Here is a 27,018-nt window from a genome sequence, read left to right on the forward strand (position 1 = left end):
TACAAAATATTACAAACTATCAAAAAGGAATGATGCCGAATGGATTGTCTTCAAATGTTGGGCTTCAAAATCTGTTGATCCTATAAATATTTTCAGTTCAAGACTAAAAAGGCAACAAAGTAAGATTTTTGTTTCACAAGTGAATTTCTTTCATTAATTCTCTGAATTAGTCTTTAGAACCAAGATATGTTTTGGCATGGGGTTGGTTGTACTGTGCGTAATCAATCAGGAGACAGTCTGGCAAGTTACCCCCAGCTTTGTGTGGTTAGTGGCGCGAGTGGTTCACCACTAACTTAGGCAGGCTGGGTGGAATGCATGGTGCGTGTTGGAGGCCACTGCATTATTAGTATAATTGAAACAGTTTCAGTCTCTGTGCATATGGCTTCTATTTCTGTCCAAAAATGGTTTTGCTTTCATGTCGCCATTGTTAATGCAGTAAAGGCTTGTAAACGGGCAAATTATAAACTGGAAAGTTCTAATATCAGATAAGCTCTAGTGGAGAAACAGCAGCCAAGGGAGCTATTGGACCATCCTATTGGCAGTGACAATTAGGTAACTTGTCCAACTCTTGACTAATCAGCATATTTATTAACCAGCACCAATCATTTACTGCAGTTTACTCTTAGAAACGCAGTACTCCTCTTTGTGTGAATGTATATCTTTCTATATTACTAGAAGTCTGATCTTGACCACTTCCTGTTGTTCAGTATATTGATTTTAGAAAAAACGCAGCCACTTACGGCTGTGATTTTTGGCCATCTTACTCAGCAGGACAAGATGATTTTTCCCATCGATTAAAAATAAAAGAGTTATTAGTGTTTAAAAAATGTTGAGATTCTCTCTCCTGAAGGCCACGCCCCTTCTGGAGGGACAATCAAACCCGGAAGTGTTGAGTGCCTCAGTCAGTCTCTGCAAGCAGGGGGAGCAAGAGTCTCACGTCTCTCAGTCTGAGCTGTGAATAACACAGAACATATGTCTACTAAACTGTGAGTTGTTTTACTGACCTGTCAGTGACCTTAATGTGGTTTGAAAATATAGTTTAGAAATGCTAAAGCTGTTGCCTTTGGTTTGGAAATGCTAAAGCTGTGTTGCGTTTGGTTTGGAAATGCTAAAGCTGTGTTGCCTTTGGTTTTGCTAAAGCTGTGTTGCCTTTGGTTTGGAAATGCTAAAGTTGCCTTGCCTAATTAAAGTTGCCTTGCCTAATTAAAGTTGCCTTGCCTTCTATATAATTAAAAGTCTAATCTTGACCACTTCCTGTTTGTGTTTTATATTGATTTTAGAAAAAACGCTACCACGTACGGCTGTGATTTTTTGCCAACTTACTCAGAGTCCCCCTCCGCTCATCAGGTGCCGAGGATTTTTCTCATCGATGAAAAATTATTAGTGTTTAAAAAATGTTGAGATTCTCTCTCCTGTCAATCATGCCATGAAGGCCACGCTGGGTGGCAGCTGGGTGGCAGTGTGAACTGTGAAGAGGATGCTATGAGAATGCAGGGTGACTTGGACAGGTTGGGGGAGTGGGCAGATGCATGGCAGATGAAGTTTAATGCGGATAAATGTGAGGTTATCCACTTTGGTAGCAGAAACAGGAAGGCAGATTACTATCTAAATGGCGTCAAGTTGGGAAAAGGGGAAGTACAACGGGATCTGGGGGGTCCTTGCACATCAGTCTATGAAAGTAAGCATGCAGATACAGCAGGCAGTGAAGAAAATGAATGGCATGTTGGCCTTTATAACAAGAGGAATCGAATATAGGAGCAAAGAGGTCCTTCTGCAGTTGTACAGAGCCCTAGTGAGACCACACCTGGAATATTGTGTGCAGTTTTGGTCCCCTCATTTGAAGAAGGACATTTTTGCTATTGAGGGAGTGCAGCGTAAGTTTACATGGTTAATTCCCGGGATGGCGGGACTGTCATATGCTGAGAGAATGGAGCAACTGGGCTTGTACACTTTGGAGTTCAGAAGGATGAGAGGTTATCTCATTGAAACATATAAGATTGTCAAGGGCTTGGACACGCTAGAGGCAGGAAACGTGTTCCTGATGTTGGGGGAGTCCAGAACCAGGGGCCACAGTTTAAGAATGAGTAAGCCATTTAGAACATAGATGAGGAAACACTTTTTCTCACAGAGAGTGGTGAGTCTGTGGAATTTTCTGCCTCAGAGGGTGGTGGAGGCAGGTTCTCTGGATGCTTTCAAGAGAGAGCTAGATAGGGCTCTTAAAAATAGCGGTCAGGGGATATGGGGAGAAGGCAGGAACGGGGTACTGATTGAGGATGATCAGCCATGATCACATTGAATAGCGGTGCTGGCTCAAAGGGCCAAATGGCCTACTCCTGCACGTATTGTCTATTGTCTATTGCCCCTTCTGGTGGGAGAGTGGGAGGGACTATAAAACCCAGACTATAAAACCCAAGATGGAGGAGGGAGAGGTCACAACTCGCTGTCTTTAGTGGCCTTGCACCCTGCTTGCAATGGTATGAAATTGCACTTGAATTTGGTGGCCTTGCACCCTGCTTAAAATGGAATTTCAAGGAATAGCCCGGAGTCAACTGCCAGCCCACCAGCCGTGAGTGAATGAGCTGGCAGCACAACAGGCTTGAGTGATTGAGCCGCCAGCCCAATAATCCATTCGGCCCACAACATCCATACTAGTACTCCAGAAAGCCAAGCCCCCCCCCCCTCCCCCCCACTGGCCACCAATATTGGAATTGGTGGAGAGGTGGAATATTGCGTTGGGGGACCAGCCCACCAGTGTGATGCTGGGATCCGACGGGTCCCAATTAGTCTAGTGTGTATATATATACACACGTGTACACACACACACACACACATAGTCTATTATATAGTGGACACACACTCACACACATAGTTTATACATTAGTGTATTATAGTGTAGACACACACACACACACACAGTTGTGAGTTGATGTGGTTAGGAAGAAGACTTGTTTTTACGAGTTATGTGATGGCAAAATGGTGCAGGCAGTAATTCTGCACTGCAGGTTACCTGCGTAATATATGTCCTTGGTGCTGTTGCGCAACACAAAGTCGAACCAAAGTCTCTTTCATCCCATCAATATTGATGTGTCCTCCTTCACCTTCCTGCTATAAATACATAAAACCGATGAGAGAAGAATTTTAAAAACCTATCAAAGGGCACTGCAGTATCATGAAAAAAAACATACATGGGCAAGGTTTTAATGTGATAGCCTAACTTTGTCATTTTGCAATAACTAGATGTGGGATGACATATACCTTTTCCTGTGTAACTTTTTGTGAATTTTGTTTAGTTCTGATTTCATTGGAAATTATTGACCTGCTTCAAAATGCACCCGGTAAGTGGATATAGCTTAAGCCAGCGGTCGGCAACCTACGGCCCCCGGGCCGAATGCGGCCCGTAACCCGAAAGCATCTGGCCCGCAGGCGGATTTTTTTCAGGTAATCATCCGGCCCGCCGAGCGGCCTAGCTCCGAGCTCTAGCCGTACTGCATTCTGCGCAAAGCCGCCAGCATGGCCGAGCACCTTTTGTGAACATGTTTAAGAAAGAACTGCAGATGCTGGACAAATCGAAGGTAGACAAAAATGCTGGGGAATCTCAGCAGGTGAGACATTCAAGGGTTACATGAGGCTGCCTTACCCCCTGAGTTTCTCCAGCATTTTTGTCTATCTTCTATGAACACGTGATTTGATGCCTGCTCTGCGGAATGGGGGCGGGATCCATGTGTACACATGATAGATGTGGCCCGGCACCCGCTCACATACATGCGTCCTGGCCCCTATGCAGATCAATGTTGCTGACCCCTGGCTTAAGCTCTTGTGATTTAATGAGAAATTCTGGGTTAAAAATTGCAGTAAATTAATATAATATATGTATTATATTTCAAATTTCCAGTTAGATTTAACTATGCTCATGAGTTGATGCTTGTTTTGATAGTTAAATAATAACATTTTCAATGAGCCTTCCTGAATCAGATCTTCCTCGGTGACCTGATCGTAGTTTGCATCAGGATTTATTTATACATTTGCCTCACTTTTATCTATTACTAAAAAATGTTGGTTTTCTGCTTGAAACACAATTAATGTTTGATGAAATTCTTGCACGAATAAAAACTGCACACTTTTTAGCATTATCCTTGAAAAAATTCCAAGGTTTTGTAGTCTAATTAACTGCCACATGATATGATTAATTTTACTGGCAAGTCTGTTATTTAAAAGAAAACTCACTTGCATCAAGTACACCACGCAGTCCAAGATATTTGCTCCAACTTCATTTAATCCTTTCAGCCTGTCCATTATTCCTTTTTTTGCCTTTACTTATCTATTTATTTTTCTTCTTAATGCAACCATGATAAATGCCTCAAATATGGAATCACATTCCACAATTTTTCTAGACTGGTTAATGATTCTCATAATTTCCTATGGATTTAACGGTGATCATTTAGTTATGACCTCTAGCTGTAGTATTGTGTGATGTTGCAATATCAGTCACCACTCTGTCTGTACTAGAACTAATGAACGACTTGAGATTTTAGAAGGGCTTTGCTTTAGACTTTATTTTAGGGTTACAGCACAGAAACAGGCTCTTCGGCCCACTGAGTCCATGCCGACCAGCGATCACTCTGTACACCAACACTATCCTACACACAAGGGACAATTTACAATTTTACAGAAGCCAATAGACTAGAAACCTGTATGTCTTTGGAATGCGGGAGGAAACCGGAGCCCCCGGAAACAACCCTTGCGGTCACGGGGCGAATGTACAAACTCCGTACAGACAGTATCTGTAGTCAGGATCGAACCTGGGTCTCTTCCGCTGTAAGGCAGCATCGCTACTGCTATGCCTCTGTGCTGCCCTAACTAAAGGGGCTGTCCCACTGCGGCGACCAAATCCGCAAATTCAGAAGAGTGTCTTCGACCTTCAAGCTTGAGGGCACTCGCCTGAAAAACATTGAGCTGGATCGACCTTCAGCGATGAAACCGTGAGCTGGATCGACCGACCGCACACACAAACACATCGCAAAGGGGGGGGCCAGGGAAAGCGGGGGAACGCTGTCTGAAATTCACACCCTCGATGAAGAAGAAGGTAAAAGACGGCTGCACAGTGTCTGGTAAGTCCTTTGGAGAGCGTGGGGGTGGGGGGGGGGGGGGGGGGAGGGAAGAGAGGGGGAGAAAAGGCGGGAAGAAGGGGGGGGAAGAAGATATTAAGACACTTTTAAGAAGTCAGACAGTGTTTAATAAAGTTTAATACAGGGCATTTAAACTACCGGTCGGTTTTCCTTGGTCCTGAAAACTCCAATGAGCCAATTAAAATGCCCGGTCAGCGAAGGAGATAGTCTATTGCTGCCCTCGACTGCCTGGAACTACATAGCAACCCCACTCCACTGCACTACGAGTTAAAAAGAACCATGCCGAACAATTTTTACTCACGGAAAAATTTTCAACGTTCTGAAAATTTTTCCGCGACCTAGCTGAGGCCGCGAGTATGCGGGGACTTCCCTCGAGCACGAAGGAGCGTTCCGGTAACTGTATAGGACCTCCTAGGACCACGTGTCGACCATGCTGCGAGTTTGAGTTGAGGGCAAACTCTTCTAAACTCGCAGATTAGGTCACCGCAGTGGGACGGCCCCTTTAGAGAGGAAATTTTCTCTCAGAGGGTTGAGTGCATTGTCTGAAGGGCAGGTACACAGAATATTTCAGAAGTGCTGAGAATATAAGTATATGGAGGTTATTGTGGCGCAACCTCGTGGGATATTAGTTGGGCCACACCAGGATTACAGTGTGCACTCTGGTCACCATTCTAGACGGGAGAGGTGCAGCAGAGGTTTACCTGATGTTGCAAGTTGGGCAAAGGGCTTATTTCTGTGCTGTGTAACTCTGATTTCTATTACTTTCTAAAACAACCCTACTAAACTGTACCACCTTCCCTGGTTTGCTTTACTTTTCCAATCCCTTCCAGACTCTAATCTTCCAAGCAAAATGTAACAGCTCACACTCGTCTATATTGAAACTATTTTGCCAGTTATACCCCCGTTTGGTAAGCTTATTAATGTCTTAATAGACTTTGCTACCTTCGTTCTTAGCAGGAAATGCACCTTCCAATTTTGTGGTGTTGTAAATTTTGAAATTGCACTCTTTCCTGATTCCAAATTATTAGTTGAAGTTGTGTAGAACAATGGTGTTACTATAGAAAGCTAAAATGCTGGAAAAACTCAGCAGTTCTGCCATCTGTGGAGGGAGAAACAGATATGAAGGTCCTGCATTTTCTGTTTTTATCCCTAATCTGTTTCATAGAGTTTATTATCCTGATTTGATAGCTGTATGTCTGGTGTGTAATCATTTGCAGAGCTTTTTGATCTGCTATTATCAATTGGCACATCAATTGGTTTTAAATTAAGTGCAAGGGAAATTTGGATGGGCCTGGGTCCTGAAAAATATGGCGTGGCAGTGCTTGGTGCAATGAGGTTGGGACAAAGTGGCTGCCAGCGATCATTAGTGGGATGAAGAAGCCTGTGATCATCAGTTGATGGGATTAGTGGTTAGGTGAATGATTAGATGCAGATGACCTGGTCGGGTAATTGGCCGGTTGAGAGGTTGGGTGTCTTCTCAGGTGATCAATTATTTTGGTTTAGTTGAGATACATTGCGGAAACAGGCCCTTCGGCCCACCGAGTCCGTGCTGACCAGCGATCACCGCACACTTACATTATCCTACATACACTAGGGCGAGAGCAATTTACAATTATCGAGCCCGCAGCCGCCTAACCTACAAACCTAAACGACACCTTGGAGGGTAGACAGGACACAGAAACCAAGAGACTACCCTCCCCTGATACCGCTAAAACCCTCTCTGGCCACAGGAACCTCGTGATCTCCTGGGGGAGGCAAAAAACCGGATAAAAACCCAGGTCCAATACAGACAGCATCCGGGAAATTCCTCTCCGTCAGGGTCGACACCCAGGGTCTCTGGCGCTGTGACCATACCAGCATACTGTACAGCGTGCGCCGCCCAATGGCAGCTAAAAAACCATCTATTTTAGTCTTAAATATATTTAGGAAGACAGATTGGTGGTGTGGTGGGGGGAGGTGAGGTGAATTAGTTTACTTTGTACAAGCTTTTTATAATGAAAGAGTATTTAAAATAATGCAGATTATGTACTTTACACCATAATCCATGAATTTACAAATGAAGTCAATTCATAGAAAATGGTCCAGCCAGTTTTAATATCTTCGATTTTCCTAAGCGTTGGCAACAATCCTCTGACAATGTGTCTGCAATGAACCACACGGATCTCCAACAGAAATGTTCATATGAAATCTCTGAAACACTTGGACTGATTCCCATAGCATCAGTGCTAGCTCTTGGCCAAGGCAGACATTAACGATGAACTCCACCACCTTCAATGCTTCAGGATGGTCTTTGATCACATGAGGAATTGTATTTGAAGGCCAGTAACTCGGATCTAATACAAATCTCATAATCTACTGGGCAACAGTGGGGAAGAGATACAATTATCTGCAATATCCTCCAAATTCACAGGAGGAGTAAATAAGTCAATGTCAGTCCTCCCAGGGGTAGCAACACCAACAATGAGGCTCTGGTTACAATTATTTGGGTAAATTAATTGGACCACATCAATAATGTGTTTGAACAACAGACTCCTGAAACAAACACTCTATTCTCACTATAATCTGAAGTAGCGTCCTGACCTGAAATGTCACCTGTCCATGTTCTCCAGAGATGCTGCCTGACTCACTGAGTTACTCCAGCAATTTATGTCTATTTTGACCATTCTGAGCTTGGCTTGGGAAGCAATTATCAAGTGGATAGAGCAGGAGATTCAGGATGTGCCTAAATTTTCCTTTGAGTACACAGTTCCCACATGCCAGCTCAGAATTCACAGAACTGGAGTGAAACCAAGTCATCCTTGATCCCAAGAGAATGCCCAAGAAGACATTATCTGATCACGATCTGTAGATGGCACAATAGTCTGCCAAAGCGATCAAGGTTTTTTGAAGCTTTATTCAGAAATATTTAAAAATTGTGGAAAATTAAGTCCAATTTTAAAAAAAATGAGTGATTAAACATGAAAAAAAATCTTTAAAATGTTTCAAAATAATTTGTAAAAGAATGCAGTTGCTTCATTTTTATTCTCTTCTTGCAGCTGTAAAATCTTCATTCACATGTACATTCGCAGATACTGTGCCAGATCAAATGTGGCAGCACAGCCAAAAGTAGATTTGCTGTTATAAGTACTGGGGAATCTCAACAAGCTGCTGCTCCAGCAATTAATTCCATGCGGAGTTGAGCGCTGGAACTAAGGTTGGAAACTGCTGGTAGATGTTGTACAGTAACCTCTAGAAATGTACAGGAGTCCTAAATCCTGCCTACAGAAATGCCGATTCCTGCATGGGGCTTTTATTGACAATTGCCAGCTGCTGGCAAGCTGCACTGTTATCCAGGCCAATGTGTTACATCTACAGAAAGGATGTTGTGTTTGACTCGAGTATAAAACAATAAAATGTATGTGCATGAATTCAGGATGGCTCAATGTTTTATATTCAATCAGGGTATTGTTATAATGTGGAAGACAATATTTCCAATTATTGCACAGCAAGCTCCCACAGACATCAATATGGTAATTTCACCATATAATCTGAAGTAGAGTTGGGGTCCTTTGCATTAATCTCTTTCTTTTGATATGGATTGTGTCCTAAATATTAGGCAGGATCCAATGAATAACTCCACTGCTCTTCTTCAAAAGAATGATGTGGGGTACATTCATTTGCCAAAACAGAATGGAGCTTCATTCTCAAGAGAAAAGAAGACTGCTGATCACGATCTCTCCAGCAGTGGGGCAGGTTTTTTCTCTACAGACTGCATGATTGGACTGGTCTGGAAAGTGTTGGAACAAATGGCAAGTTAGTATTTGGAGGCAGAGGCATTTTGGTCTCTTCTTGCAGCTGTAAAATGTCATTTGTCAGATTGGAGGCTGTGCCGCAAAAGGGATTTGCTTAGTGCTGGGGATCTTCAAGCTCTTTGCCACATACAGTGCTGGAACTAAATGATTGGGAAAGAAGGTAAGCATGGGGCGTGATTGGGCCAATGGTGTTACATCTCAAAAAGCTTGCATCAAAACTAGTGGTATGGTAGTGTTTGAAGAAAGTGTAATATTACAATAAAATGATATTGCTCAACTGGGGATGAATCAGGATGGTCAATGTTTTATATTCAACAGTATTGTTAAATGTGGAAGACAATATTTCCAATTATTGCACAGCAAGCTCCCACAGACATCAATATGGTAATTTCACCATATAATCTGAAGTAGAGTTGGGGTCCTTTGCATTAATCTCTTTCTTTTGATATGGATTGTGTCCTAAATATTAGGCAGGATCCAATGAATAACTCCACTGCTGTTCTTCAAAAGAATGATGTGGGGTACATTCATTTGAAAACAGATGGAGCTTCATTCTCATTAAAAAGAACTGCTGTTTCTCCAGCAGTGGGGCATTCTCTACAGACTGCATGATGGACTGGTCTGGAAAGTTGGAACAAATGGCAAGTTAGTAGGAGGCAGAGGCTGGTAGTGCAGGGTTGTTTGTCAGATTGGAGGCTTGCCGCAGGGATTAGTGCTGGATCTTCTGCTCTTTGCCACATACATTAATGATTGGGAAAGAAGGTAAGTGGCGTGATTGGTAAGCTTGCATCAAAACTAGTGGTATGGTAGTCAGTGAAGAAAGTTGTGTAATATTACTGCAGGATATTGCTCAACTGGGGAAATGAGGTAAGAGAACAGTAGAAATAAATTATCATTTAAATGGATTGTGATGCATTTTGGGGAAATGAATCCAAGCCAGGACTTAAGCAGTGAAAGGCAAGCTCCTGGGAAATGTGTTGAGCAGAGAGACCTTCGAATGGGGGGGGGGGGGGGGGGGGTTGCACGTAAGGTCACTGGGTCATAGGGCTTGACGCACGGAGCCGCTCAATCCATCTGGAGGACATCCGTCACTTAGATATAGATAGATATGCCATTTATTGTCACTATACATGTACAGTGAAACTGAAAGCTGCTCGTACTCAGTGCATACATACAATTTAGCACAAAAAATAAGAAACAGAAAAAACAAAAAACAGAAGGGAGATGGGGGGGGGGGGAATAGGTGCACAAATTCTGCGGCGCTACATACATATATACATATATACAGATGGAAGTCCGTGTTGGGCGGTGTAGTCAGTGCATGTGTGAATTTGAATTTATAGTAGTTATAATTCTCGGAAAGCAACTATTCCTGAGTCTGTTTGTCCTGGATTTGATGCACCTATAGCGCCTTCCAGAGGGCAGCAGGTCGAACAGTCCAAACGCAGGATGGGAGCTGTCTTTGATGATCTTCTTTGCCCTGCTAAGGCAGCGGGAGGTGTAGATGTCCATCAGGGAGGGGAGAGGGCAGCCAATGATCCTCTGCGCTGTCCTGGTTACCCTCTGAAGCCTCTCCCTGTCTGCCATGGTGCAGCTGCCATACCATGCTGTAATGCAGTATGTCAGCAGGCTCTCGATGGACGAGCGGTAGAAGGTCAGCAGCAGGTTAGAGTCCAGGTTGTGCTTCCTGAGGACCCTCAGGAAGTGCAGCCGCTGCTGAGCCTTCTTGATGACCGCTGTCGTGTTGTCCGTCCAGGAGATGTCAGCAGCGATATGGACGCCGAGAAACCGGAAGGTGTTGACCCTCTCCACACACTCGCCGTTGATGTGTAGGCTAAGTCGGTGCTGTGCCTCCTGAAGTCGACAATGAGCTCTTTTGTTTTCCTGGTGTTCAGAGCCAGATTGTTTTCTGAGCACCAGGTTGTCAACTTCAGGACTTCCTCTCTGTAGGCTGCCTCGTCTCGCTTTGAAATAAGTCCGACCACAGTAGTGTCGTCAGCAAATTTGACGATGCGGTTGTTGTTGTGGGCCGGACTACAGTCGTAGGTGTAGAGACAGTATAAGAGGGGGCTTAGCACACAGCCCTGTGGGGAACCGGTACTCAACCTGCGAGTGGAGGAGAGGTGGGGGCCGAGTCTCACAGTCTGGGGCCGGTTGGTGAGGAAATCCTTTATCCAGGCACATGTGACAGTGGGGAGGCCAAGAGTGACCAGTTTACCAATGAGAATGTCCGGAATGATTGTATTAAAGGCTGAACTAAAATCCACAAAGAGCATCCGGACGTAGCTCTGCCCCTGCTCCAGATGGCTCAGCACAGAGTGGAGAGCTACGGTAATGGCGTCTTCTGTGGATCTGTTTTGGCGATAGGCGAATTGGTGGGGGTCGAAGTCTGGTGGTAGATAGTCCTTGATGTGCTGGAGGACCAATCTCTCGAAGCACTTCGTGATTACCGGAGTGAGGGCCACAGGACGGTAATCATTAAGGCTGGTGATGGGAGACTTCTTCGGCACAGGGACGATTGTGGCTGATTTTAGGCAGGACGGAATAACTGCCTGGGCCAGGGAGAGGTTGAAAATTCTGGTGAAGATGGCAGTGAGCTGGTGGGCACACGCTTTGAGCACCTTACCAGGGACTCCATCTGGGCCGGTAGCCTTCTTGGGGTTCACTGCCAGGAGCACCCGTCTGACATCGTGCTCCCTGACAGTGAGTGGAGTAGTACAGGAGCTAGGTGAGGGTGGAAACAGGGCTGTAGCAGGTGAGTGCTGCTGTTGTGATGTTTCAAAGCGGGAGAAGAAGCAATTTAGCTTTTCTGCCAGCGGCGCACTCAGGTCTTCTGACTTTGTGGCACAGCCTCTGTAGTTGGTAATGTCTTGTATGCCCCGCCATACCTCCCGTGTATTATTGCTGGACAAGTGGGACTCTATGCTCCTCTTATGGTCCGCCTTGGCTTTTTTAATACCACTTTTCAGATCGGCTCGAGCAGCCCTGTACAGAGCTCTGTCACCTGACCTGAAGGCAGCATCGCGGGCTCTGAGGAGTGTGCAGACCTGGCTGGACATCCAGGGTTTCTGGTTTGGGAAAACCCATATGTTTTTGTCTACATTCACATTTCCGATGCAGAACTTGATATAGTCCAGCACCGATTCTGTGAGAGTTTCCAGATCCTGGTGTTCGAATATGTCCCAGTTTGTCTGTGTAAAGCAGCCCTGTAGATTGGAGAGTGCATTTTCAGGCCAGGTTGTAACAGATCCTATGGTGGGCCTGGCACTGCGTCTGAGGGGGGTGTAGGCTGGAGAGAGCAGGAGGGAGAGATGATCTGACTGGCCGAGTTGGGGGAGGGGGATGGCTCTATACGCGTGCTTGATATTGGTGTAGACATGATCCAGCGTGTTCACCCCTCTAGTAGAACACTTGACATGTTGGTAGAATTTCGGCAGTACAGTCTTCAAGTTGGCCTTATTAAAGTCCCCTGCGATTATGTGAACACCTTCGGGGTGATCCCGCTGCTGTTCGTTAATGGTGTTAATGGTTACGGTATATGTTATTAATGCAAGAAACGCGTACTTTCCTACCTGTTAAAAACCGCCAAAATGTTGAATTTTTACGCTGAAAAAATTTGTGGAAGTCGGGGTAAGTGTGAGAGACATGTACCCAGCTTTAGAATTCCAAAAGTGAAGCGAAATGAAGGTAAAGGGAAGCAGAGCTGAAGGGACAACAGCAGCTAAAGTGCTTGGTAAACATTGGCCGTGCAGATATCGTAATTGAAAATATTGGGAATTATCGCGTTTGCTCACTGCATTTCATCAACAGTAAGGCATTATTTGTGTTTTTTCTTGATTCCTTTGGTATCTAAAAAGTCTCAAAAGTGATAAATCTGGCTGTAAATTTTTCTTCAGATGCGTTTTCATTTTGTATGTAAAAATCCACGAGAACCATGTGAATTAAAAAAATTTACAGCCAGATTTATCACTACTGAAACTTTTTAGATGCCAAAGAAATCAAGAAAAAACACAAATAATGCCTTAGTTGATGAAATGCATGAGCAAACGGCGAATGTTCGCTAAGCACTCTGTCTGTTGTTGTCCCTTCAGCTCTCATTTCTATCTACCGTCATTTCTCCTCACTTTTGGAATTCTGAAGTAGAATAAATGTCTCACACGCTTATCCCGATTTCCATAATTATTTGCAGCGCAAAAATTGACATTTTGGGCGGGTTTTAACGGGCCCGCTACGCTGGAAACAATGGTAAGTGCCTACCTGCAGTACATCGCGTGTAATCGATTTGGAGTAGCGTAGCAACAGTACGGGTCATGGGACCCGACTGCCGTGAAACATAGAAACATAGAAATTAGGTGCAGGAGTAGGCCATTCGGCCCTTCGAGCCTGCACCGCCATTCAATATGATCATGGCTGATCATCCAACTCAGTATCCCGTACCTGCCTTCTCTCCATACCCCCTGATCCCCTTAGCCACAAGGGCCACATCTAGCTCCCTCTTAAATATAGCCAATGAACTGTGTGGCCTCGACTACCCTCTGCGGCAGAGAGTTCCAGAGACTCACCACTCTCTGTGTGAAAAAAGTTCTTCTCATCTCGGTTTTAAAGGATTTCCCCCTTATCCTTAAGCTGTGACCCCTTGTCCTGGACTTCCCCAACATCGGGAGCAATCTTCCCATACAAATACATGAAACCTCCCTATACAAATACTGTTGTCAATGTGAAAGCAGGTAGACATGGTAATGGGGGAGTTGTGTGGCATGCTTTCCTTCATGGCTGAGCCATTTGCTGTTGAAATGTCATGTTAAAGATGTACAAACAACAGTTAGGCTTCACTTTGTGTATTGTGTGAAGTTCTGCTTACTATACCAAAGGGAAAGCCTGGTTAAATTGGAGAGGCTACAGAAAAGATTCACAAGGGTGGAAGCTGGATTGAGAGCCTTGAGTCATTAGCAGCTGAAATGAGCTGCCAGATGCGGCAGTGGAGGCCTGACAGTAACAACATTTAAAATGCATCTGGACAGGTACATCAAGATGTAGTGGGATATGGAATTAGTGCAGGCAAGAGAGATTAGTATAGATAGGCATGACAGTTGACGTATAAATGTGGGCTGAAGCTTTTGTCTGTGTGCTGTACAGTGAACAGAGTGAGACTTCAACCCATAATCTCCGTAACTCTGCTCTCACTCCCCATCCCCCCCACTCGTAACAAGGGCAGAGTCCCCCTTGTCCTCACCTTCCATCCTATCAGCCATCACATACAACAAATAATCCTCCGACGGTTCCCCTCTTCTACTATAGATGAGGCTCTCACCAGGGTCTCTTCTATACTCCTTAACTCTGTTCTCACTCTCAATTCCCCCACTCGTAACAAGGGCAGAGTCCCCCTTATCCTCACCTTCCACCCTACCAGCCGTCACATACAACAAATAATCCTCTGACTATCTCCATCGCAGGTGATAGACTACTGACCGACATCCAATATAAACACACTGACTCCCATTGCCATCTGGACTACACTTCTTCCCACCCTGCTTCCTGTAAGGACTCCATCCCCTACTCCCAATTCCTCCGTCTACGCCTCATCTGCACCCAGGATGAGGTGTTCCACACCAGGGTATCGGAGATGTCCTAATTCTTCAGGGAACGGGGGTTCCCCTCTTCTACTATAGATGAGGCTCTCACCAGGGTCTCTTCTATACCTCGTAACTCTGTTCTCACTCCCCCCACCCTCCCCCCCTCGTAACAAGGGCAGATTCTCCAGTGTCCTACCACCCTACCAGCCGTCACATACAACAAATAATCCTCTGACATTTTCGCCACCTCCAACGGGATCCCACCACTGGCCACGTCTTCCCATCTCCCCCCCTGTCTGCTTTCTGCAGAGACCGCTCCCTCTGTAACTCCCTGATCAATTTGTCCCTTCCCACCCAAACAACCTCCTCTTCTGGTACTTTCCCTTGCAACCGCAGGAAATGCTACACCTGTCGCTTTACCTCCCCCCTCTTGTCTCCATTCAAGGACCCAAGCAGTCTTTCCAGGTGCGGCAGAGGTTCACCTGCACCTCCTCCAACCTCATCTATTGCATCTGCTGCTCTAGATGTCAGCGGCTCTACATCGGTGAGACCAAGCGTAGGCTTACCGATCGCTTCGCAAAACACCTCCGCTCGGTTCGCATTAACCTACCTGATCGCCCGGTGGCTCAGCACTTCAACTCCCCCTCCCATTCCGAATCCTAACTTTCTGTCCTGGGCCTCCTCCATGGCCAGAGTGAGGACCACTGTAAATTGGAGGAGCAGCACCTCATATTTCGCTTGGGCAGTTTGCACCCCAGCGGTATGAACATTGACTTCTCTAATTTCAGGTTGTCCCTGCTTTCTCCTCCCCTTGTCAGCCCACTGTCTCCGTCTCCTCCTTTCTTCTTCCCGCCCCCCCACCCTCACATCAGTCTGAAGAAGCGTCTCGACCCGAAACGTTGCCTATTTCCTTCGCTCCATAGATGCTGCCTCATCTGCTGAGTTTCTCCAGCATTTTTGTCTATCTTCTCATTCAAGAACAGTACTTGAAACCGAGCCATGGCGGAAGTACTAAGAGCTGCCAAACTCTTCGTATTTCAGCCATTTGTAATTTGAATTCTTTTATGAGGCAGGACTGTTTGGGTTTGAATATTTATTTGCATATTTTTTGGCTTGGTCAATTTTTGAAACCGCAGCCCAATATTTGCAGTAGTAGAGTGCCTTGTGGTGTGCCCACAATTTTTCCTCTTTTCTCCAGCTCAAACAAATGCTGGAGGGGAAAACTGAAAATGCTATCAAAGATCCTTGGAACATTTAGAACATCCAACTCGTTAACCACAAAGAAGGAAACGCATCCATTTTTAATTGATTAATTTAGGTACTAGAGAACCTTAATGTAATGTATATATTAGTGTGTGCGTGAGAGATCGTACCAAAAGGAAGAAAGGCCTTATTAGAACATTTTGAAAGAATCCCTAAGAATAATTTCTATAGGTGGGAGAGCAACCATACTTGTGGACTGAAGTCAATGAGTAGAGACTGAAGATAGACATAAAAAGCTGGAGTAACTCAGCGGGACAATCAGCATCTCTGGAGAGAAGGAATGGGTGATGTTTTGGGTCGGGACCCATCTTCAGACAGTGATAACTGTTCAGATGAGTAGAGACAATCAGTATATAATTAAAGGGGTACTTGTGTGGGTAAATATTAATCCATTTCCTCCAATAATTTTAAACGGCTACTTATTTCAGATGTCAGCAATTTGGAGACTGACATTGTGTGAGGTTTTTGCATTTAGAATATCAGGTTAGAGTCACAAAATCATACAGCACAGAAACAGGTCCTTCAGCCCAACTTGCCCATGCCGACTATGTTTGGTAGTTTTTTTTAAAGTGTACCTACTACGAACTGTTGAATTGTTTATTAGCTCAAGAGCTGATTCAGCACTGCTGCTGAGATGTAATGTCTTTTGAACTGACCAGGTTAATCATTCACATAAATAAGAGCTTGGCAAATGTTCACTGAAATCTTTGGTCCTGTAGCTAAATTTGGGAGCTCACGGCAGCTATTTAGTGAATCTTATGAATAGACCAAAAACCATCTTCACTTCAGGCTGTTTCTTATTTGGGAGTGAAATACAGTACGTTGTAAAATATTAAACATCATAATTCATTCCTTCCAGTGAATTAGCATTTCTCCCTGGCAAGATAAGGTAGTGATGAGAAGAAAGAAGGGCTAACACAAATGTGGAATTTCCTGGTTCCAGTGGAATAGCCTTGAGTTTCAAATTAAGTCTCAATGTGCTGAAAATTCTGAAACCTGGATGTGTTCAGCTTTCATTCCTTTGACATGGGTTTCAAAGCTTCATTCAGAGAGATGTCCCTTGGCCTCAGTGCTTTTTATATTGTATTATTGCTACAGTCTGACTGTCCCTTATTTGTTATAAACAGACACTCTTGGAGAATTATTTCTTAATTCCTATCATCTCCCTTCTGCTGCTATCCTTTACTCAGTGGCAGAAGGCTTTTAAGACCAAATGCCCAATCCTCAAAGTGACTTGCCTTTAGCATCCCCAATGCTTTTCTGGTATTTGCAAGCTGGAAATGTGATGGAGTCCAGTTCCCTAGCTCAGATAAGTTCAGCCTTAGCAACATTTGAGAAGCTTTAAACCCCCTTTTCACGGGGCGACTTGACGCAAGAGGTAACCAGAGTTTAACATCGTGGGAACCTCGTGCGGTAACAGTACGGCATTCGTGGACCACCGTGGTGCTAACGGCATGTACTCGTGTAACTTGGGTACTCTGGAGAAAATTCAAACATGTTTGAATTTGTCCAAGAGTGACTTGTACACTTGTGGTTGAGCATTGCAACATTATATGAACGTAGTGGCCAGTGCGATATCCGTAGTAACTCTTGCAGTTACCGTGGGAACTCCTGCGAACCTTGAAACCGGAAGTTGGATAGAGTGAATCCAGCCAGTTTGCTATTTACATACAAATCTAATAAAACTAGCTAACAAGCATTTCATTAATGTCAGTGTGTCTCTTTTTGTCTGAAAGCAGTTTCTAACTGGAGGAACTCCGCGGGCCAGGCAGCATCTACGGAGGGAAATTGACAGGCGAGCCTTTCCTCAGGCTGCCCTATCTCTCTACTGGAGTTGGGAGGGAAAGGTGGGGGAGTCGAGGGAGAGGAGACAGATGGGGGTGTCTTCATTTACTGGCGGTGGGTGTCTGTCACTGAAACAGGCAGGTGAGATTTCGCATCCACCTTGTGTGTGCCTCTCTCTCTCTCTCTCCCTCCCTCCCTCCCTCTCACACAGGCATGAATGGAGGAACTCCGCGGGCCAGGCAGCATTTACGAAGGGAAATGGACAGGTGACCCATTCTTCAGGCTGCCTTATGTCTCTCTCCCCCCCCAACTCCCACTCACACACGCGAATGCTGGGAGAAACTCCGCGGGCGCAGCAGCATCTATGGAACGCAGGAAATAGACAACGTTTCGGCCCCCCGCTGCACCCGCTGAGTTTCTCCAGCATTCGTGTGTGTGGGTGGGAGTTGGGGGATGGGGGGGGAGAGAGACATAAGGCAGCCTGAAGAATGGGTCGCCTGTCCATTTCCCTCTGTAAATGCTGCCTGTCCCGCTGAGTTCCTCCAGTCATGCCTGTGTGAGAGGGAAGCAGGGAGAGAGAGAGAGAGAGAGAGAGGCAGAGAGAGAGGCAGTCCTGGTCAGTCCTTTGAAGATAGACACCAGTTGCTTGGAGCAACTCAGCGGGACAGGCAGCGTCTCTGGTGAGAAGGAACGGGTGGCGTTTCGGGTCGAGAGCCTTCTTCAGACTGAAAGTTTCACCTCTCAGTAATCATAAAATAACACAATCATCACGGTCAATGTGAGACACAGTCTTTATTCATATTTGACAAAATAAAAAGACGACTTCTTGCACATATTGAGAGAAGGTGCATCGCACCAAACAACATTTGTCTAAAAAAACACAGATTATTCTTCAGCTCATTAAAGAGCTCGGGTGAAAAAAACCAATATAATGTGTGACAACAAAGTAACATCATTTGTGCCACTTGATTAACTACACTACAGTCCACGATGTTCATTCACGATTAACGGGAAAGATCGGGAGACGGACAAGTCACTCGCAAAAATGACAGAATTGCCGAGTACCGTGGGAACTCTTTACTCTACCCCCGTTATATCGTGTGATATCGTGCTAGACCACGACCACTCCACTCTGGCTACATCTTGCGTCAAGTCGCCCCGTGAAAAAGGGCTATTACACTGCCCAGCACAAAGTAGCTTGCATAACTGCTACCCCAGACACTACCCTGAATATTTACTCCCCCTCAGTTTGTGTCATTCATAAGATACATTGCAGTAATGGGACATGGCTTCTTTGACAATATCTTCTAAACTTGTTACCTTTACCACATGGCACAGCAGCATGTCTCTTCTGTAGCAGAAGAATAATACCATGAGCGCATTTCTTTGCTGTTAATGCCTCTGATAGTGACGAAAAACTGGAGGTGAGATGCTATTGCTGACATTCTGTTGAATTAATTGTATTGTTTTTTACTCTGTTTGCCACCTGACATTGAACCAGATTGATAGACTAAGCAGTGACAATGCTGGCAACAGAAGGCTGCAGGTGTGGATAGTTGTGGAAGCCCCCTGGCAAATGTATTCCTGGAAAAGATTGTGGATTGGAATGGGCATCAAATCAGTCATCTAGAAGGTAGTGGGTAGTGGGTTCAGAAAGGATCATAGATCTGCAATGATAGTCATAGATTCATAGAGCTGTACAGCATGGAAACAGGCACTTCAGCCCAACTTGTCCATGCCAACAGTTGCCTTACCAAACATCCCACTTACCTGAGCTGGTTCATATTGCTCCAAAACCTTTCAATTCATGTACATGTCCATATGTCTTTAAATTATACATTTCCATTTCAAGAAGTAATCGGTTTATCAAGGAACCTGATATGCTGGACCAGGAAAACATTCTTAATTCTCCAGATTCACTGGTGTGTAAAACATTTTTTGTTATTAACAACTGGATCCAGACATTTATTTGGTGCCTCAAACCCCGAAAAATTCGAATCACTGCCAAAATATCTGAAATGGGGCCTCGTTTCTGTGATAGCCACTTTCGTGGCAAAAACAGGAAAGTAGACTATTATCTGAATAGTGGCCGATTAGGTAAAGGGGAGATGCAACGAGACCTGGGTGTCATGGTACACCAGTCATTGAAAGTAGGCATGCAGGTGCAGCAGGCAGTGAAGAAAGCGAATGATATGTTAGCATTCATAGCAAAAAGATTTGAGTATAGGAGCAGGGAGGTTCTACTGCAATTGTACATGGTCTTGGTGAGACCACATCTGGAGTATTGCGTACAGTTTTGGTCTCCTAATCTGAGGAAAGACATTCTTGCCATAGAGGGAGTACAGAGAAGGTTCACCAGACTGAATCCTGGGATGTCAGGACTTTCATACGAAGAAAGACTGGATAGACTCGGCTTGTACGCGCTAGAATTTAGAAGATTGAGGGGGGATCTTATAGAAACTTACAAAATTCTTAAGGGGTTGGACAGGCTAGATGCAGGAAGACTGTTCCCGATGTTGGGGAAGTCAAGAACAAGGGGTCACAGTTTAAGGATAAGGGGCAAATCTTTTAGGACCGAGATGAGAAAACCATTTTTCACACAGAGAGTGGTGAATCTGGAATTCTCTGCCACAGAAGGTAGTTGAGGCCAATTCATTGGCTATATTTAAGAGGGAGTTAGATGTGGCCCTTGTGGCTAAAGGGATCAGGGGGTATGGAGAAAAGGCAGGTACAGGATACTGAGTTGGATGATCAGCCATGAACATATTGAATGGCGGTGCAAGCTCAAAGGGCCGAATGGCCTACTCCTGCACCTATTTTCTATGTTTCTATGTCTGAATATAATTATGGATTTGACTCACTGTGACTAGTTATTTGAATGCCTATCATGGTTAAAGTAGAAGCGGCTAAATTCATGATGCATTGAGGGTGAGCTTCAAAAATGTGTCAATTTTTATTCCTCTCTGTTAAATTTACCCTGAGAATCTTCTATGGAGATGTAAAAAGTTCCTTCCCAGAGAAAGGAAAGAATCCGTGAACACTCGACTTAAAGAATTCCAGATGACTTTATTAAAGAAGACTTAATAGAAAGCTGTGATAATTTAATTTATATGGTATTGTGCACTTCACATACACTGAATATAATTAGGGTGCCAGTTATATAAAGGCTCACCCTTGTGGCTCATAGTATTTCCAAAGCGAAAAACACTGTAACAAACATTTTTTGCAGATATTTCTATTGACATTACATTCTGTTTTCTGAATTTAGATCTGTCTGTTGCCAAGAGGAAGTTTGCAGAATCATTAAATGAATTTAAGTTTCAATGCATTGGAGATGCGGAGACGGATGATGAGATCTGTATAGGTGAGTTTCATTTATATTCTATTTACTGCAGGGAAGCTGCACAAAGTACCAAAGGGATGAAAGCAAATTGGTGGCCTCTTTTTCTGGTTCTTGATTTACATTGCCTTAAATACCTTTGGTAGTTGACCAACAGGGTCAAAATGGGGCATGATTGGTGAAAACTTTGTGTACTTGGTGAATAAAGTAATTGGGCGTAGAAACAGGCCCCTCGGCCCAACTCATCCTTGCTGACCAGGATGGCTTATATAAACTAGTCCCATATGCCTGCATTTGGCCCATGTCCCTCTAAACCTTTCTTATCCATGTACCTGCCCAAGTGTCTTTTGAATGTTGTTATAGTATCTGCCTCAACTACTTCCTCTGGCAGCTCATTCCATATGCTCACCACCCTCTGAGTGGAAAAAGTTGCCCCTCAGGTCCCTATTAAATCTTTTCCATCTTACTTTAAGCTTATTTCCTCTGTTTCTTGATTCCCCTATTTGTGTAAAAGACTGTGCGTTAACCTATCAATTCCCTTTATGATTTTATACACTGTTACAAGATCACCCCTTAGCCTCCAGGTCTCCAAGGACTAAAGTCCTAGCTTGCTCCGGCCCTCGAGTCCTGGCAACCTCCTCGTGCTCAGCGTGAAAATAGATATTTGGCAAAAATGCTCGATATCGTTGGGGATTTTAGGAAGAAAAAGTGGTGAAGAATCACTGGAATTATATTTGATAATTATGACTTGGAGAGACAACTAAGTAGGGCATGACTAATTTTTACATGTTATTTTTAAATGGATTTGAAAGAAAATAAATTCTGTCCCTGTGAGCTACATAGCTTGTCATTTTCCTTTTTCCTCCAGTCACCATCTCACCCTGGCTCATAAGACAATCTGAAGTTGGCAATTTGTAGCTCCGACAGTCACGTTGGTAGGATGTGAGTGAAATGTAAGAAACTTAGGGAGAAAGTGTAGGTTCAATATATTGACTTTCTTTCTTCATTGCTGTATCATTTTAAAATCCCATGAAGATTGGTTTGGGAGTGAGGGCAGTATATTAAATATTGCAAAAGTCCCTGCTATTTTCCTTTTAAAGTTGCTTTTAACAAAGTGATTTATTTCAAGACATAATCCAAATTTTTATTGGTCAATTTCAAGCCACTACTGTGGTCCTGGATGAGTATTTGCCTTAGTAAACTACTCTGGGCAAGACATTCTGCTTCTACCTGATCTATTCCTCTCATGATTTTATGCACCTCAAAAAGATCACCCCTCCTGCACTCCAAGGGATAGTCCAAGCCTGCTCAACCTCTCCCTATAGCTCAGTCCCCCAAGCCCAGGCAGCATCCTCATAAATCTTCTCTGTACCCTTTCCAGCTTTCCAATAAGATGGTGCCCAGAACGGAACACAATACTCTAAATGCGTCCTCACCAACGTCTTATGTAACAGCAACATGAACATTCAACTTCTATACTCCATACTCTGACTGATGAAAGCTAATGTTCCAAAAGCCTTTTTGACCTCCTGCACCAGTAGATACAACCCTCCCCAGAACCTTCATTCATAAACTTAGACTTCCTCTATTTGCTCCATAACATTGATTAGTTAGTGGAGCTGAGCTGCAGTCTTCCACACTTGACGACTAGGTTGCATCCACAATTGGCTTGCTCCGCCTGTTGTGCTTAGATGGAAATAAATCTGTTAGTTTATAAAACATTTCCCCATGTCTCCAATCATTTCATTTGTTACGTACTTTTCGTTCGGTGGTTTTCTCCTTCATTTAAGTTAGGTGCTATTCACAGAGTCCTACATTCTGTTTGCTCTTGCATGAAATATTATATCTTTAACTAGCACTAGTGCTTAAGGCAATCTTCATTATTCTCCTCCACCAAGCATTCCCGTCCTTGCTTTGAAATTTTAATTTGTTTCCCCAAGTAGTAATTCCTCCAACAAAAATTGCATAATGATTTGGGTTTATTTTCCATCTGGCTATGGCTTTTCTTGAATGGAAAGAGCCATAGTTCATAATTGACTGAGAGATTGATGATTCCTAAATGTTTCAGGACTTTGGTTTTGATACTGCATTCATAATTCAGTATTGTACTCCCACAAAAATGTAATAAATTGAGAAGCTTTGGTTAGTTAACATATTTGTTCACAGGATGAAAATGTCATGGTTAAAATTCAAAGGTTCATTATGCAGAAACATTTTGCATTTGCTTTCCCTTTGATCCGAATGGGGCATCTTTCAAATGCCGGATCTTCCGTTGTTCTCATTAACAATGATGTCTCATAGTCACAAAGTGGTACATTGTGGAAACAGGCCCTTCGGCACAACTTGTCCACACTGACCAACGTCCCATCTACACTAGTCCTCACCTTTTACCCCACCAGCCGGCAAATACAACAAATAATTCTCCGCCATTTCCGCCACCTCCAACGTGACCCCACCACTCGCCACATCTTCCCATCTCCCCCTATGTCTGCCTTCCGCAAAGACCGCTCCCTCCGCAACTCCCTTGTCAATTCTTCCCTTCCCTCCCGTACCACCCCCTCCCCGGGCACTTTCCGTTGCAACTGCAAGAAATGCAACACCTGTCCCTTCACCTCCTCCCTCGACTCCATTCAAGCAGTCGTTCCAGGTGCGACAAAGGTTCACCTGTATCTCCTCCAACCTCATCTACTGCATCCGCTGCTCTAGATGTTAGCTGATTTACATCGGGGAGACTAAGCGGAGGTTGGGCGATCGTTTCGCCGAACACCTCCGCTCAGTCCGCAATAACCTACCTGAACTCCCGGTGGCTCAGCACTTCAACTCTCCCTCCCATTCCCAATCCGACCTCTCTGTCCTGGGTCTCCTCCATTGCCAGAGTGAGCAACACCGGAAATTGGAGGAACAGCACCTCATATTCCGCTTGGGTTGCCTGCGTCCGGATGGCATGAACGTTGAATTCTCCCAGTTTTGCTAGCCCTTGCTGTCTCCTCCGCTTCCTTAACCCTCGAGCTGTCTCCTCCCATCCCCCTGCCCTCGGGCTCCTCCTCCTCCCTTTTTCCTTCCTTCTCCCCCCCACCCCCCATCAGTCTGAAGAAGGGTTTCGGCTCGAAACGTCGCCTATTTCCTTCGCTTCATAGATGCTGCTGCACCCGCTGAGTTTCTCCAGCATTTTTGTGTACCGTCCCATCTACACTAGTTCCATCTGCCTGCATTTGGCACACATCCCTCTAAACCTGTTCTACCCATATACCTATCTAATTGTTTCTTAAACATTGCGATAGTCCATACCTCAACTACCTCCTCTGGCAGCTTGTTCCATACACCCACCACCCTTTGTGAGAAAGATTTACCCCTCAGATTCCTTTGAAATCTTTCCTCCTTCACCTCACACCTCAGACCTATGTCTTCTGGCTCTCGATTCCCCCACTCTGGCCAAAAGGCTCTGTGCATCTACCCAATCTATATAGCTGAGAAGTAGATTCATAGATGCGGACAGCACAGGAACAGACCCTTCAGCCCAACTAGACCTAGTGGCTATTTTCATTTGGCCCATATTCCTCTAAACCTTATCTATCCATGTACTTGTCCCAATGTATTTTAAACATTGTAATTGTATCTGCCTCTTCCAACTGCTTTGGCAGTTTGTGTGGAAAAACTTGAGATACCTCTTAATATTTTTTCCTCTCGCCTTAAATCAATGCCCTCAGGTTTTAGACACCTACCCAAGGGAAAAGACTATGACTGTCTATCCTATCTATGCCCCCCATAATTTTATAGTCCTCTATAACGTCACCTCTCAGCCTCCTTTTCTCTAGGGAAAACAATCTTAGCCATACGATGAACAATAAAGGAGCCAGGACCAATTCCCGTTGCTCGCCACTCATGACAGGCCTCCAATTTGAAAAGCTACCTACCACTATCACCATCTGTCTCCTACCAGCAAGCCAAATTTGTATCTAATTTGCTATCTTGCACTGGTGTTATCACATCTGATTGGATAGCATGCAAAACACAGCTTTGCACATGACAATAATAAACCTGAACCTGTGTATTCTCACCTTCTAGACCAGTCTACGGTGGAGATCTTGTCAAAGACCTTATGAAAGCCATGTGGACATTGTCAACTGCCTTCATTGTGTCCTCCTCTTAAAAAAAACGCAAGCAAATTTGTGAGATTTGATTTAAAAAAAAAGCCATATTGACTATCCCTAATCAGTCATTTAAAGGCGAGTAATGATAGTCACATTAGTTGTTTCTTACCTTCATTTTGCTTGAGCTATGGCCACGTTTTCCTTCAGGTGGTTTTTGTTTCATTTGTTTACTTAAGAAAATAATTTGTGAATGTGTTGTTTCTTCTTGACTGTTTTTTGACATTTTTTTATTATTCATTCAACTTCCTTTCCATTCTCAAGAGAAAAAGGATGAAATAAATTTACTCCGCTCAACAACATGGCCAGAATTTAAGCATATTAATATTAAGCATATTATTTTTGAAAGGTGCCACTGCCTCTCTCATCCATAGCACATCAATGGGACAGATTTACAGCAAGCTAATTTCCATGAAATATTTTTGTTATTGAGATGTTATCCTGATACTGTAGAGATCAGAAATCAAAATAAATAAAGTGCTTGTAACCACCAAAGTTTTGTCAGTAAAGTTGAATCAATATAGATATTTACAGCAATCATTCACTTAAAGCAGAATGAGGAACCATGTGGACAAAAATGCTGGAGAAACTCTGCTGGTGATGCAGCATCTATGGACCGAAGGAAATAGGCAGCGTTTTGGGTCGAGACCCTTCGTCTGTCTGAAGAAGGGACTCGACCCAAAAAAATTGCCTATTTCCTTCGCTCCATAGATGCTGCCTCACCCGCTGAGTTTCTCCAGCATTTTTGTCTCCTTTCGATTTTCCAGCATTTGCAGTTCCTTCTTAAACATGAGGAACCATGTACTGCTTTCTTTCTGAGTTTTGAAAGTGTTAGCAGGTCGAAAATATTCTTAATACAAAACGCACACTCCTCTACCGCAGGGAGGTGAAAATAGTGCAGTGAGTCACCAAATGAATGAATGCCATCTAAGTGATCCTGCACTTTCTTTTATTTTCTGTACTATGTAATTAATGCCAATAAATACACATGCTATTGTATTTGCAGAATCATTGTTCAATTCCATTGTTAGTTTGGGGAGAAACATTAGTTTTATTGACTACTTTATTCTTTTCCTTAAAGCAAAATCGCTTCAGGAGTTTGCGGGCGTTCTAAAAAACCTTGAAGATGAGCGAGGACGTTTGGTGAGTAGTATTTTGATTGGTATTTTGTAACTATGGTCCATTCTTAAAAGAGACTAAAAAAGCTGAAATAGAATCATGAAATATTGTAAGGGCAATATAAAATATACTATTTAAATGTTTAAAGTAACAGGCGAATAGGGATCATTGTGGAAAAAGTGTTCCATTTGAGTTACTGGTGCAATTATGCCCTCTTCTGGATATGTTGGAAATATATGCTTGAACTCTAAAATAATTTAGGTTGAAATATTTTCATTAAAAGGCACATTTTAAGTTTTATCTTGATGTAGGATCAATTATATGGGTGGATGGGTCCAGAAGGTGTGGTTGCTACATCAGTTTTTTTGCGATGACTCCCTGGAGCAATAGTCTTTGATGAACACCTGCCATCTACATTGTGCAGAGTGGAGCGTGAATGAGGTCAATCGCCCTTGTGGAACTGGTGGTGGTGTTGGAAGTTGCAATATGAGAGAAAGGATTACATTGGGTAAGATGGCTGAGAAATTGAATTGTTCATGAAAGGACAGGCGGGTGTCATTCAAGGAGATGATTGATGGTGGGGTGGGGTGGGGGAGGGGGGCATCAGATAAATGGAAGATTGGCTGGTTGGGCGATGGATCAAAGGGATAGCCTGTGGGTTTTGTAGTGGGAGCAAATTGCTCAGAAAAACTGAATAATCTACCTGGAGGAAATGGCATGTGGTGTATCCCTTCGTTATCTCACCTCCTCCCCAGTCAACAATGGGCCATTGTGAGCTCCATCCTTCCTTGGTCATCTGTTACCAGCCCTGCTTTGTTGCTTTGCCTCCAGTTTCCTCCCCTACATTCAGTCTGAAGAAGGGTCCTGACCCGA

General features: G+C 44.0%; 1 protein-coding gene across 1 annotated transcript in view; it reads left to right on the top strand.

The window, feature by feature from the left end:
- The window catches only part of LOC129701769 (rho GTPase-activating protein 26-like), a 140,573-nt gene that overhangs the window by 22,886 nt on the left and 90,669 nt on the right, over positions 1-27,018 (top strand). Inside the window, 2 exon segments of the mRNA XM_055643194.1 lie at positions 20,807-20,902; positions 26,108-26,169. Of these exon segments, the coding sequence (XP_055499169.1) occupies positions 20,807-20,902; positions 26,108-26,169 (158 nt within the window).

Source organism: Leucoraja erinacea, chromosome 11 (genome assembly GCF_028641065.1).
Source record: "Leucoraja erinacea ecotype New England chromosome 11, Leri_hhj_1, whole genome shotgun sequence".
Lineage (NCBI taxonomy): Eukaryota > Metazoa > Chordata > Chondrichthyes > Rajiformes > Rajidae > Leucoraja > Leucoraja erinaceus.